Source organism: Molothrus aeneus, chromosome 18 (genome assembly GCF_037042795.1).
Source record: "Molothrus aeneus isolate 106 chromosome 18, BPBGC_Maene_1.0, whole genome shotgun sequence".
Taxonomy (NCBI): domain Eukaryota; kingdom Metazoa; phylum Chordata; class Aves; order Passeriformes; family Icteridae; genus Molothrus; species Molothrus aeneus.
In genome coordinates this window covers 9,775,141-9,789,567 of record NC_089663.1, presented here as the reverse complement: position 1 = coordinate 9,789,567, position 14,427 = coordinate 9,775,141, and the positions used below count along the sequence as shown (strand labels likewise).

The 14,427-nt window shown below is 52.0% G+C and overlaps 1 protein-coding gene across 3 annotated transcripts in view; it reads left to right on the top strand.

The window, feature by feature from the left end:
* The window catches only part of SGSM1 (small G protein signaling modulator 1), a 38,189-nt gene that overhangs the window by 8,473 nt on the left and 15,289 nt on the right, over window positions 1-14,427 (top strand). Inside the window, exons 3-13 of one of the 3 annotated variants that reach the window (XM_066561927.1) lie at window positions 2,514-2,589; window positions 6,296-6,458; window positions 7,223-7,375; window positions 7,841-7,908; window positions 8,047-8,192; window positions 8,610-8,741; window positions 9,217-9,341; window positions 10,721-10,788; window positions 11,911-12,074; window positions 12,424-12,553; window positions 13,867-14,037. In XM_066561927.1, the coding sequence (XP_066418024.1) occupies window positions 2,514-2,589; window positions 6,296-6,458; window positions 7,223-7,375; window positions 7,841-7,908; window positions 8,047-8,192; window positions 8,610-8,741; window positions 9,217-9,341; window positions 10,721-10,788; window positions 11,911-12,074; window positions 12,424-12,553; window positions 13,867-14,037 (1,396 nt within the window). Of the gene's footprint in view, window positions 1-2,513; window positions 2,590-6,295; window positions 6,459-7,222; window positions 7,376-7,840; window positions 7,909-8,046; window positions 8,193-8,609; window positions 8,742-9,216; window positions 9,342-10,720; window positions 10,789-11,907; window positions 12,075-12,423; window positions 12,554-13,866; window positions 14,038-14,427 lie in introns of all 3 variants that reach the window. The other 2 variants (XM_066561926.1, XM_066561925.1) reach the window with 2 other exon arrangements.

The following is a 14,427-nucleotide window of genomic DNA, read 5'->3' as shown; positions in this document are numbered from 1 at the left end:
GGCTGAGTCCTGCTGGGTGAGGGTCAGGAGCCATCTGGACAAGGGTGGCTCAGCCAAATTTCAGGGAATCCCTGAGGGCCCCTGTGGTGGTGTTTGCAGGGGTCCCAGGGCGAGGGAAGAGACGAGGATCTGACTCCATGTTTCAGAAGGCTGGTTTATTATTTTATGATATTTTATATGAATTTTTATATTTATTATATATATATTATATATTTATAATATATAATATATACATTATATAATATATATATTTATTATATATATATAATATATATTTATTTATATGAATTTTATTATATTAAAACTGTACTAAAATAATAGAAGAAAGGATTTCATCAGAAGGCTTGCAAGGAATAGAAGAGGAAAGGAATAATAATAATAATATCTTGTGACTCTCAGAGAGTCTGAAACAGCTGGGCTGTGATTGGCCATTAATTAGAAACAACCACATGAGACCAATCCCAGATGCACCTGTTGCATTCCACAGCAGCAGATAACCATTGTTTACATTTTGTTCCTGAGGCCTCTCAGCTTCTCAGGAGGAAAAACCCTAAGGAAAGGATTTTCCATAAAAGATGTGTCTGTGATGGCTCCTGGGCTGGGCAGGATGCCAGAATATCTCTGGTGGGAATCCCAGGTGGAGGGAGAGGGGCAGCACGTGGTGGACACATGGAGGTGTGTGCTGCTCCCCATCCCTGCTCCAAGGCCTGGGGATGTGTGGGGAGACAGAGGCTCCTCTGCTCTTGCTGGGGCTGGCTCTGTCCCTGTTTCTGTTGCTGTAAAGTGTAAAATGAAATGGTGCTGGAGCAAGAACCCTCAGTGAGGATGCAGCTGCCCCTTCCCTGGTGCCCAGGTGAGGCTCTGGGACCAGGGGGAAACTGAAGGTGGGAGATGAGGAGTGAAGGAGCACCAGGAGAAACCTGAAGGTGGGAGATGAGGAATGAAGGAGCACCAGGAGAAACCTGAAGGTGGGAGATGAGGAGTGAAGGAGCACCAGGAGAAACCTGAAGGTGGGAGATGAGGAATGAAGGAGCACCAGGAGAAACCTGAAGGTGGGAGATGAGGAGTGAAGGAGCACCAGGAGGAGCCCTGACCAGGGGCAGCTGCGGTTTTAGGACACAGTAGAGCACTGAGGTGGAAGGTGGAGCTTTATCCTGGTCCTTGGGGTGTTCCTGCAGGTGGAATCACTGCCCTGAGCACAGGGCTGGGGTGTGGGAGGTGCAGGAGCTGGACCATGAGGAATCCCCCAGTGCTCTGAGGCACCTCCAGTCCCAAGCTCCGCGTCTCAGTGACATTCCTTGCTGTGAGTTCCTGACTCAGTGCCAGCTCATCCTCAGCTGCTGGCATCCAGGGAAGTCTCAGGGCTCTGTTAGTCACCAGGCAGGGAGCAGTGCTGGGATCTCACCTGGTGCCTCTGACAGAGCAGCTCTTGGCTCACAGAGGCCTCTGCTCTTAATCCATGCTCAGGATTTCCTTTATGGAGCTGTCAGCCGTGCATAACTGCCCTTGATTACACCTTGCAGAGGAGTTTAATTCCCCAAATGATGCCATTAAAGGTCTTTCATTCATGCCAAGGTTTGCTTGGCCAAGTCTTGACCTGCTGTGTTCCCCTGTGCCCTCAGGGAGAGCACCTTGCTCAGCAGAGCTTCCTTCACACCCTCAGCTCTGTGCTCTCTGTGCTGGCAACACTTCCCCCTGTGTTTTCCAAAACCAAGATGTTGCAGAGGCACTGGAAGATGACATCCAGGCATGCTGGCAGCTGTGTTTGAAGGGAAAAGTGGTTGGCAAGGGAATGTTTAAGGAGCAAAGATTGAGCTGGGCTCTGGCTGCCTGCAGCAGGATTAGGGAGGGTGACAGCTGGGGATGGAGGTCACCCCCCTGCTGCCAGACCCTGAGCCTGCTGGCTCTGACCTCCTGTCTGCTCCCTGCAGCAATTCTGTGCGGGGTCCTCTTTGTTTTTGTCCCCCTAATGGTGGCCCTGGTGAGCACTAAGTGACAGCTCCCCCTGGGTCAGCTGAGTGCCAGCTGTGAGTCAGGGAGGGCAGAGCTGCTGGCACTGCCCTGCAGATGGGATTCCTGGGCACAGCTGGCACCAGGTGATCACTGAGTTAGGCACTGATGGAGAGCTGCAGTCATTTGGGACAGCTGTGTCACAGGAAATTTGTCAAGCAGAATGAGAGAACAGAACAAGGCTGTAAAAACCTTAAATATGAGATTTAGGTACCTTTATTAGATGATTAGATTTATTTATCTAAGTGATGCTCAGTTCCCTCAGTTAATTCTTGGCTCTTCGTTTTCTTACTGTGAAGTTTCTCAGAAAATGAAACAATTCTTATTTATTCCTGACTTTTTGAAGTAGTGGTGATGCTCAGCAGGCAGAGCTGCACCAACCCTCTGTGAGCTCTCCTGTGCCATTGGAATAACCTGGGAGCAGAGGAGGCTCCTGTCCACCCACCCCACTGCAGGTCCATGGCTGAAATTCCATGTTTTCCCTGAGTGCCTCTGTCCTGCAGGTGAAGCAGATCATGGAGGAGGCTGTGACGAGGAAGTTTGTGCATGAGGACAGCAGCCACATCATCTCCTTTTGTGGTGAGTCTCCTGTGCTGGCCTGGACTGGGGGTTTTGGTGCTCTGCCACTCCTGGGAACCCACTCCAGCTCCAGGACCTTGGGCTGGGGGAATGGGGAATGCCAGAGGATGGATTGTTCTGGCAGAGGTCACAATCCCTGAGGTCTTTGTGCTTAAAATATACAGGGATGTGTCAAAAGAGGGAGGGATGCTGGCAGTGAGGAAGGACTAGAAACAATGTTTTATTTTTAAATTCCCTTGAGAATTGATCCAGCTGAAAGTCTGTCAAGTCCAAATCTTTTCTTTGCTGTTATGGAATAGGGGTTTATGGAAAGGTGTGACTGTGTTCACAGGGGTCTCAGGACGAGGGAAGAGAAAGAGATGAGGATCCGACTCCATGTTTTAGAAGGCTTGATTTATTATTTTATGATATATATTACATTAAAACTATACTAAAATAATAGAAGAAAGGATTTCATCAGAAGGCTAGCTAAGAATAGAATAAGAAGGAATGATAACAAAGGTTTGTGGCTCGGACAGAAAGTCCGAGCCAGCTGGGCTGTGATTGGCCATTAATTAGAAACAACCACATGAGACCAATCCCAGATGCACCTGTTGCATTCCACAGCAGCAGATAACCATTGTTTACATTTTGTTCTTGAGGCCTCTCAGCTTCTCAGGAGGAAAAATCCTAAGGAAAGGATTTTCCATGAAAGATGTCTGTGACAGAAAGGACAGTGGGCTTACTCCTTTCCTGCTGGAGCCTCACATCAGACACCCAGGAGCCTGTTCCCAGCCCCTGGCCCCTGTGTGGCTTTGAAAGAGCAGAGCAGACCTCCAGGTGTGACTCATTCCCTGCTTTTCTGTGCAGCACGAGGCTCCTCAAACTGCCATTATTTATAGGCCCCTGTGGCAGGGAGCTGAGGCATGCAGGCACCAAGGGCTCCTTGCTTCCCTTCTGGCCTCTTAAGGTGCTGCTGCATTTCCCTGCTTCCTGGTGTCCCCCTCCTGCTTTCCATCTGCTGGAATGGAGCATCTCCATCCTTCACCTTCCCCAGTGCTGTGGCTCTCCAGGAGCTGGGTGATAAATAACCTCTCATAAATAACCTCTTTCCCTGCCAAGCAGAGTGTGCTGCAAGCCTGGCTCTGGCTGCCAGAGCTGCCCTTTTCCCTGGAGACAGCTGCCTTGCCTTGCCTTCCCTTCCCAGCAGAGCCCTCTGCACAGCACAAACCCCTGGGGATGGAGCCAGGGGTCTGGCAGGGGGGGTTTTGGAGCAGACAAACACGAGCTGGCATCTGTCACACCCAGGCTGCCCTGGGAGGCTGATGGGGAGCCCAGGGTTTGGTGCCCACGTCAGCCAGGGCTGCTCAGCCCCAGGGGTTTGGATCATGTCAGAGCTCTGGGCAGCTCAGGAATATTTTCAGTCTTTTGCCAGGAGTCAAAGCTTCCCCCTTAGCTGGGTGTAGCTGATGCACCATAGATTATATCCTGGATATCCTGGCTCTGCTCTAAGTTATATCCTGAGGGGTGAGGAGAATCTCTTTGCAGTGCTGACAAAACTGAGCTCCAAAACTCATCCTAGTTAAAAATCCTGCCATCGCCCCTGGATTTACTAGAGCATGGGGAGAGTTTTTCCTGTGGAAGCAGCACATTTCCCTGTAGTTTGCCAGCAGGAGAGGTGTTTTGCATGGGTTCAGATCTGGCACTGGGAACAGATGCTGCTGACAGCTCTGTCTTGGTGCTCTGTGCCAGAGGCCTGGCAGGAGCTGAGATTTCTCCCTGCCTGGCAGGAGCTGGGATGTGCTGCCTGTGACCTGAGCACAGTGAGGGAGCACCAGTGCTCCCATTTGTCTGCTGGGAATTTGGAATGGAACTGGTGGCACTGGGAGCTCCCTTTCTTGGGAGTGCAGCAGGAGCAGCCCTGGCTGCTCACCCCTCGTGGGTACCTGAGCTTTCAGCACCAGCCTGAGCTGGGCACTCCAAATGGGCACCCCTGGGTGCAGTCCCAGGCAGGTGGGGCTGTTTGTCACTTGCATTTCAGCCATGGAGCATAGGACACATGAGGGAGGTGTTGGCTTTTCTGGCAAAGCCATGGAGCAGTTTGGGGTTTATTTTGTGGGGTTTATTTTATTTGTGGCTGCACATAATCCTGGGGCAGATGAAGCCCTCTGGGCTTTGGGAGGGCTTGTGCAGGGGCTGGTTTCAAAGCCAGATGTCCGTGCAGTGGCTCTGCCTGGCTGCTGGGGGTCAGCAGGGCTGGGCTGGCCCAAATCTCTTGTTGTTCTCACCCCCCCTCGGGTGCTGCTGCTGGGCACTGAGCTCAGGCATGGATCAGGGCAGGATAATGAGCCTCTCCCAGCCTGGGAGCTGCTGAGATGGGGCTGCAGGAATGCCTTTTTCCATGTCTCCGTGGAGTTGTTCAGCTGTAGGGAAGTGTGCCTTTCCAGGCAGGAGGGGAAGCAGCGTCCAGGCTCAGCTCAGCAGCGCTGGCTTCCCAGGGAGGAGGGAGCAGAACTCCTTCCTTGTCAGACCTGCATCAAGGGCCTGAGCACTGTGGGTCTGTGTGATTTTCCAGTGCTTTGATCAGCCTGTTTAATCAGCCTGTGTTTGGCACCAGATATCCATCCTGAGCCTTCCCAGGGGGCTTTGGGAACGAGCTGCTGGCTGAGCCTGTGTGTGTGTGTGTGCCTTTCTGTGGAGTCATGGCTGATTCCTGGGATCCCTGCTGCCCCTGGCAGGGCAGGGAAGGTGTCTGGGGCTGTCTGGGCACTCACTGGGGTTTGGTGAGTGCCTCTGGGCACAGTTCAGGACATGGAGTCAGGCACAGCCTTCCACAGGGGCTTAATGAGTCCCTGTGTCCCCGAGTGCCAGTGGAGTCCCCAAAGCCAGACTGAGCTGCTGGCACTGCCTGTGGTTTATCCCCAGGGTCTTTGTTCCTTTCAGCTTTTCAGGAAAATGTTTGTATGAACATTAAGGTTTTTTGGGGAAAGTTGCCCCATTTCCTGTGCTGCTTTAGAAACCTTCAGGGTGCCTGTCCTTGCTCCTGAGTTTTCTCCTCCCGACTTGCACCATCCCAGCACAGGGAGTGAAACCTCCTGTTCCAGCTGTGCCCATCTCTCAGACTGGGCTGAAGGGAAAACATCAGGGAGATGCTGGTTTCTCCACAATCCACAAGAAACCACAAAAAAAAAAAACCACAAAAAGAAGAGTGTCAGCCTGTTTGCCCTCCTGCCTGGAGGAGCTGTAGTGCTTGTTGTTAATTCCCATGTGGGATAGGATTACAATTTCCTGAAGGCAAGGTGGGGATGTCTCTGCCTACTGTCTGATGAGTTTTAGGAGGTTCCATCCATGGAAGTGTTCAAGGACAGGCTGGATGTGGCTTAGAGCAACCTGGTCTAGTAGGAGGGCTCCTGATGAACAGTCCCTTTCTGGATTCCTTGTAATCCCCTCAGATCCTGGGGGTTGCTGTGAGGTCTCCACACAATCTGCTCTTCCCCACGCTGAACAGCCCCACCTCTCTCAGCCTGGCTCCATAGGGAAGGTGCTGCAGAGACCCCGAGCTGGCTGAATTGGGTAGAGCACGGTGCTACCAAAGCCAAGATTGCGTAGTGCTATAACTCTGTGTGTTCCACTGATGGGCCAATCCCTCAAAGAGCTGGACTGGGTGACCCCTGTGGCTCCTTCCAAGTGGGAATATCCTGATCCTGAGGCCCTGTGCTCTCCGCAGCCGCCGTGGAATGCTGTGTGCTGTTCGGGCTGAAGCGGAGGGCGGCCGGGTTCCTGCGCAGCAACAAGATCGCAGCGCTCTTCATGAAGGTGGGCAAGAGCTTCCCCCTGGCAGAGGAGCTCTGCAGGAAGGTGCAGGACCTGGAGCAGCTCATTGAGAACGCGTAAGGCACCAGCGTGGCTGCCAGTCCTCTCTGCTCACTTGGGTTTCGGGCTGGGAAGTGTGGTTTGGGTCCAACTTGAGCCTCGACAGCAGGAATTGCTCCTTCAGTCTTCTCTCCTGGGTTTTTTATATCTTGACCAAACTGGTTGATGTTCTAGGAGGCTGAGTTGTGGTTGTGGTTTAAGCAGGGGTGGACAAGTTTTAAGTCTCTCTGCCTCAGGTCTGGTGCTTCAGGCACAGCTGAGCATGCTGCTCCTGAGCTGTCACAGTTTATGGACCAGTTCACCAAGCTGGAACCACGTTTGGCCTGTCTCAGTGTGCAGGGCTGGAAGCTGCAGTAATTCAGCTGCTGTTTGGGAGAGGATTACTCATCCTTGGACAATTAGCAGGGAGATGGATGCAGCAGCTACCTGAGGGCAGGAATTTTAAACTGTCCTAGGATGAGCTGCTCTGCCTGTGAGCTCAGCCGTGGAAATGTGTGTGGGCTGCAGGGCTGTGCTGAGGGAGAGCAGAGTTCTGGGATTGTCTTTACAGTGGGGAACTGATTTGGTGATGTGGTTTCAAATGCAGGTGTGGCCCCTCTGGAGCAGGGGATGGGATTGGGACAGGAAGAACCTCCAGAGCTCTGTCCCAGGAAATTCCCTGGGATCCCCCAGCCGACACAGTCAACACCCCCAAACCCCTGGTGGCAGGGGTGCCCTGGGCTCCCTCAGAGTTCAGGGGTGAGCCTGTGGTGTTGTTGTCTCTTGTCTTGTACCTCTAAAGGAGAAACCAAGCCCAGGGGGTCCCAGAGAACGTGCGCAAGGTGCCGAAGCTGCCCAACCTGTCTCCTCAGGCCATCCGGCACCTCTGGATCCGCACAGCCCTCTTCGAAAAGGTCCTGGATAAAATCGTGCACTACCTGGTGGAGAACAGCAGGTGAGCACTGGCACAGCCCACCCATGTCCTGCCCATGGCGCTGGGGGTGTTGCTGGCTGGGGAACACCTGTGTCCACAGGGGACAGGGAAGTCCCTGCATGGCACAGGCCAGGTGTGTCACTCAGTGGGACTCTGGTGGATGCCCTGCTGCTGGTGACCACTGTGCACTCCTTAAAATACAGACAGGCCACACTGGCCCTGGTGATGGCTGGGTTGTCAGGGCTGCGTTGTCCTTGTCTTCTGGGATCTGCATGCTGTGCTGGGACAGGTTAGTTAGGAGATGGTGATGCTTGCAGTGTGCTGCAGGAGGGTTGCTGCTCCCCAGGAATTTCTCAGCCTGTTTAAGGCTTCTTGCCCTCTCCCCATCAAGGGGTGATACAGAAAGAGAAGGGCATGGTGGGGATTTAAACCACTGTCTGTAACTTGGCAGTGCTCCAGCATTCTGCTGTCCTTTATTTCTTCTAGTAAGTACTATGAGAAGGAAGCTCTCCTGATGGATCCTGTGGATGGGCCAATTCTAGCATCTTTATTGGGTAACCCTTGCTTTATTTGCTTTCCCTCCTTGCTTTCCAAACCCATGCTCCCAAATCTGTGATCTGCAGATCTGGGAGGTGACCGCGGCCGTGGGATCAAGGATGGTTCCCTTATGTTTGGGGCGTTCCTCTCCACAGTGGGGCCCTGTGCACTGGAATACACCAAGATGAAGACTGCTGACCACTTCTGGACAGACCCCTCTGCAGATGAGCTGGTCCAGAGGCACAGGATCCACAGCTCCCACTGCCGCCAGGACTCGCCCACCAAACGCCCAGCGCTCTGTGTGAGTGGGGGAAAAACCTGTCTGCTCCTCCCACATCCACACATCTGGGCTCCCTTTGCTTGGAAAGGCCTCTGGAGCCCTCTGATGAGGGAAGTCTTTGAGGTAGAGGTGCTGGGAATGTGGCCCATGGAGAGCACTGGCATGCCAGCCCCTCTTGGCACTGCATGCCAGGGTCTGTGTCCCTGGGATCATCGTGTATGAACCAAAAGCTGAAACTGCTCTGTGCATTGCAAACAAAATTCACTCCTGGGGCTTCTCTGAGCTTGGACAGAGTCAGGAATCCCCTTAAAGGACCCTGAGGGAAAGACTTCCAGTAGTGACTCTCATAAGTGAGGAGGGAGTGAGGTTCAAAGGAAGCTTTTGGGAAGCCAGAGGGTGTCTGTGCTCACCTCACATTTGTGAGTGTGTCTCTTGCAGATTCAGAAAAGACATTCCAGTGGCAGCATGGATGACAGGCCATCCCTGTCTGCCAGGGACTATGTGGAGTCCCTGCACCAGAATTCCAGAGCCACGCTCCTGTACGGCAAGAACAACGTCCTGGTGCAGCCGGTGAGTCCTGCTGGGCTTGGAAACTCTGCTCTGCCCAGCAGCACCTTGTTCTGTCCCAAACAGATGCAGAAAAGCACATTTTCCATCTGGGAGGGCAGTGAGTGGGCTGTGTTTGTGGAGGTTTTGGTGATGGAAGAGCTCTGCTCCAGCCTGGGTGGAAACACAGGCTCCTCTCCCTGCCTGTTCTTTGCCACCAAACTCCTCCTCCTGTCCCCTCCTGCTTCTTGTAGTCAAATAAATGAAGTGCAAACTGCTTTTAGTTAGAGCTATTAGGTTTTCCTTGCTGGGAAATTGCTCTCAGCCCTTTTCCAAGGCCTTGAGGTGTCCTGGAGTCTGTGCTGGGAGGTTTTCCAGGGACACAGTGGGTTCCTCCCTGGTTGTGGCTGGGTGGGCAGGGCTGTGTGAGGGGCCACAAATGGGCTCCGGGGCTTTGTGCTTGTTCCAGCTCAGTGTGTCACTGTGTTTCTCCTCCCAGCGAGATGACATGGAGGCAATCCCAGGGTACCTGTCCCTTCACCAGACTGCTGACATCATGGCACTGAAGTGGACCCCCAACCAGCTGATGAACGGCTCCGTGGGGGACCTGGACTATGAGAAGAGGTGACTGTGGGGGAAAGTGTTCCCCTGGGTCAGAGCTTGCATCTGGGATGCAAAGCCATCACTGTTTTCCCAGAGAAACACCATCACCCTTGAGCCTGTAATGGGAAGGAGGCAGGGAGAGGGTGGCAGGAGGTGGTGTGAGATGTGTCTGCTGGGAAGTGCTCAGAGAGGGAGTGGGGCTTGTTCCAAAGCACACAGAGTGGTTTTGTTTGTTGCCCTGGGGGATTTTTTTGAGGGGAATGCTCTCCCTCCCTCCTGGCACACTGTGCTCCCAGGTTTCTCCTGGCTCCAGGAAAGTGGGAGTGTTTAGGATGTTGATGCTTTAAACTGGAGATCTTCAGCAGAACTTGGTCTCAGTTTCATTCATTGTCAGCTGTAGTTTTTTGTTTACCTGTGTACTTTTCATCTCCCTTTTCTTCTTGGCCCCTGGGCCCTTCAGTTGAGCCTGGTACCCTCCCCTAAAATCTGTTTTCATCTCTACACTCCTTTTCTGAGTTCTTGCCTTGGGCATCAGCCTAAGCTCTAAAAATTCCCAGTGTCAAGACGTGACCAAGGAAGAGAGGAGGCAGATGGCACAGTGAGTATGACTGTACAGGGAGTCACTCTTGCACACCTTCCTGTCCTTCACGAGCTGTTTTTAATGCTATTTAAGCACTATTTTTACAAAGTGGCAGAAGCTGCTGCTGCTCAGAATCTGGAAATTTGCTTTGTTGCAAAGCAGTGGGATGTGATTGAGTGCTGACACCCTTGGACAGCAGTGCTGGGCTCTCCACAGGAATGAAACCCTTCCTCTCTGCTCTCTCTGGTGGCCACCAGCTCTCCAGCATGTTCTAGATCTGCTCAGACACCTCGAGGTGCCTGTGCTGAGACAGTTCTTGAACAGAAGCAGCTGAGACCAAATCTGTTGTGAGCTCTGAAAAACCCCACAAATTGTGAGGGTTTATTCCCCCTCCCTGGGGCAGAGCAGCAGCCCAGTCTTGGACCTCACTGCACATTTCCTGAGGGATGCTTGGGATGGTCCTGAGGGATTCTTGGGATGCTCAGAGGAGAGTGCTCAGCTCTGCAGGGCTCCAGTCCCTCCCTGCAGTTGCCAGGATCCATGGGCACATTTCCTGTGTCTGGGAACAGTGTGAGGGCAGAGGAACCACCCAGGGCAGGCAGGACAGGACTGGCCTGGCTGAGCTGAGGTGGCAGGGACAGTTCCTGGCTCTGGAGGCATGTTGTCACTCATCAGGCTGGCATCACTGCTCTGGGATCTCACCCTTTCTGTGGCTTTGGCTGCTGCCCGGGGGTGAGGAGCAGGGTTTGGTGCTGCTGTGAGCAGCAGCAGAGCCTCTCTCACCCTGGAGGCTCACAGCTTCTCTGTCCCTCTGTTGCAGCGTGTACTGGGACTATGCCATGACCATTCGCCTGGAGGAGATCGTGTACCTGCACTGCCACCAGCAGGGTAAGGCCACACCTGGGGCTGCTGGGGGCTCTGTCACCTGGCACTTGATCCCTTACCTCTGGGACATAGTTCTGTTGTGGCTCCAGGGCAGTTCCCAGAGCTCTGGGTGGTCACTGTGATTTAAGTGCTTCTAGAAAAGTCTTTCCCCTGCTCCTGGCTGTGGTGTGTCACAGACATGTTTTATGAAAAATCCTTTCCTTAGGATTTTTTTCTCCTGAGAAGCCTCAGAAGCAAAATATAAACAATAATTATCTGCTGCTGTAAAATGCAACAGGTGCATCTGGGATTGGTCTCATGTGGTTGTTTCTAATTAATGGCCAATCACAGCCCAGCTGGCTCAGACAGAGAGTCTGAGCCACAAGCCTTTGTTATCATTCTTCCTTTTTCTATTCTTAGCTAGCCTTCTGAAGAAATCCTTTCTTCTATTCTTTTAGTATAGTTTTAATGTAATATATATCATAAAATAATAAATCAGCCTTCTAAAACATGGAGTCAATGTTCTCATCTCTTCCCTCATCCTAAGACCCCTGTGAACACCACCACAGTGGTGCTTGGCTGGGAGTGCTCCAAGGGGGCGATCCCAGCAAGACTTTTCCAGGGTCTGTCTTACCATGGAGTTAGAGAAGAATCCACACCAAGGAGAAAGTCCTTATTTTCTATTCCCTGAGCTTTCTTGCCTGTGCTGTTTTGTGACCGTGTTCACAGGGGTCCGAGGATGAGGGAAGAGACGAGGATCTGACTCCATGTTTCAGAAGGCTTGATTTATTATTTTATGATATATATTATATTAAAACTGTACTAAAAGAATAGAAGAAAGGGTTTCATCACAAGGCTAGCTAAGAATAGAAAAAGAAATAATGATAACAAAGGCTTGTGACTCAGACAGAGAGTCTGAGCCAGCTGGGCTGTGATTGGCCATTAATTAGAAACAACCACATGAGCCCAATCCCAGATGCACCTGTTGCATTGCACAGCAGCAGATAACCATTGTTCACATTTTGTTCCTGAGGCCTCTCAGCTTCTCAGGAGAAAAAAATCCTAAGGGAAGGATTTTTCAGAAAATATCATGGCTGCACCGTTTCCCTCACTGATGGCTGTGTCTGCTCTCGCTGTTGCCAGCAGTAGACAGTGGTGGCACGGTTGTCCTGGTGAGCCAGGATGGCATCCAGAGGCCACCTCTGCGCTTCCCCCGTGGAGGACACTTGCTGCAGTTCCTGTCCTGCCTGGAGAATGGCCTCCTGCCCCACGGGCAGCTGGACCCACCCCTCTGGTCACAGCGGGGAAAGGTGGGTGCCTCTTCCTGCTGGGACTCTCTGCCTGGCATTAGTGGCTGCTGTGTTTGAATTAATCCCCTCCCCAAATTAATACATTCAATTAATTAATATTAAAACATGGTGGTTGGGTTTAGCTCATGCCAAGCTAAACAGACCCTTCTGGAAAGCTGTGGGAGGGCTGCCCATGAGGGTTTGGCTCTCTGGGCTGTACTTACCCTGTGCCCAGCAGGGTTATGGAGTCACCTGCCACTGGAAACTTGATCCAGGGAATGTGCAGATATAGCAAAGCAGGTGGGGCAGGAGCTTGGGAAGGGAATGGTTGGACCTGGGTGGCTGGTGAAGGGCAGGTTCTGCTCCCCAGGGAAAGGTGTTCCCCAAACTGAAGAAGAGAAGCCCCCAGGGCTCCTCTGAGTCCGCATCTGACAAGGAAGATGATGAAGCCACGGATTATGTCTTCAGGATCATCTACCCTGGGACTCAGACAGAGTTTGGTGAGTGCAGGGCAGCCTTTGGGGGGCTGGAGAAGCTGGGACATGGCACTGGTGGGCACAGGGCAAACTGGGAGGTGGTTCCAGGGGAAGGGCTCTGCCTGTGCCACTGCTGCCTGATTTCAATGTCATCATTTAAATCAGGCACCCTGGGAAGGTGGGAGACCCTGGCACAGAGAGCAGCCAGATGTGGAGACCCTGTCACAGAGAGCAGCCAGATGTGGCTGTCCCATCCCTGGAAGGGTCCAAGGCCAGGCTGGATGGGGCTTGAGGCAATCTGGGATCATGGAAGGTGTCCCTGCCCATGGCAGGGAACTAAGTAATCTCCAAATTCCCTTCCAACCCAATCATTCCATGAGTCTATCTTTTGGTTTTGTGTTGTTGGTTTTTTGTTTTGTTTTTGTTTTGTTTTTTCTTTTAACTTCCACTTGCTACTGAGTCCTTTGTTTCTGCAGCTGCACAACAGCGTTAATGGTCAGCAAAAACCCCTCTTAATAATACCCACATAATATCAGTAAAAAGATTCACTTTGGTCACTTGGGGGCCACCTTCTGCCATCACAAGCCCCCAGGGCTGATTCTTCTCTTGCTGCCCCCAGGCTGCACTAAATCCAGTGATGTTCCCTCAGTGTGGCTCCTGCAGCACAAAGGGGAGGTCCCAGCACCGTGCTCTGTCTTCAGTCCCTAACTCGAGGGAGGGGATGCTGCTGGATTGTCCAAAGCAGAAATGCATCTTCATGCCTGGTGGTGAATGATCTGAACCTGGATGAAATGTCTGTACATTTATCCTCACTCTTCTGTGAGATGCCAAAAACTGTTTCCTGACCTCCGGGGACATCATAGGTGACTTTAGAAGAGGGAGAGGATGAGTTTTAGATGGAAGACTTGTGGAGTGTTTTTTAAAAAAGCTCTGAAATCAGATGGAAACCTTTTTCGTACATTTTGGAGGCTATGAGGGAGAAATTACATCCACTGTGACTCCTCCATAACGTCAGCTGAGATTATACTTGGTTCTCCCTTCCTTCAGCTGACTAACACAATTCAGTGAGTCAGATAAAAACCTGATTTGAGCTAAAACAGCAGATAGAGATGTGCCTTTCTGTGGTTGCCTTTTGGTCTACCCCTTAAAATTCCATGCTGGGGGCCACATTTTCTGGGAAATGAATTGCTGCCACCTCCTCAGCTGGCATCATCACAGCCTGTGCTGTTCCTGTGCACCTCCTCAGCCAGGGGTGGAACTGCATCATTCTCTCTTCTCCACAGATTCTTCCTTTCTCCCCTTTCACTGGTGCCTTTGTCCTCTCTCTGTGTCTCTAGTTGCCATTAATGGTGCTTTTCACCCACTCCTTGCACCTGTGACTGCTGGGAGAGGGAAGATCATGAAGATTCCAGCTGGAAGCAAGATGGTGATGATCCCCAAATGGTGCCTGAGTGTCCCTGGCAGATCCCGAGCTCTCCGTGCTGCTCTGGGCACCTCCTGGCATCAGTGTAATGAGCTCTTGGTTGGGTCTGGTGCTCAGCTCACCTGTGTTGTCACTTGAGAGCTCCTGCAGAGCTGTCCCTGTCATCACTGATTGTCACTGACCCATCAGCTCAGTGGGAGGGGAAGGGGCTTCTGTGGGAATAATTCAGTATTTTTCCTGCCAATGTAATTTATTCCTTATCACAAGCAGGGAGAGCCAGTGAGACCAAGGGAGAGCGAGGGCACCTTTACCCAGCCAGAAGATGAAATTTCTACCACAATTTAATTTCCAAGGAGGAGTAAAAAGGATTATTCCTCATGGCCTGGGCTGTGTGTGGGTGGTACCTGGGCAGGACCCAAGGCCTTTGGAGTAGCACTTTGAGTTTAAGCAGGGATTAACAAGTGACAACATGCAG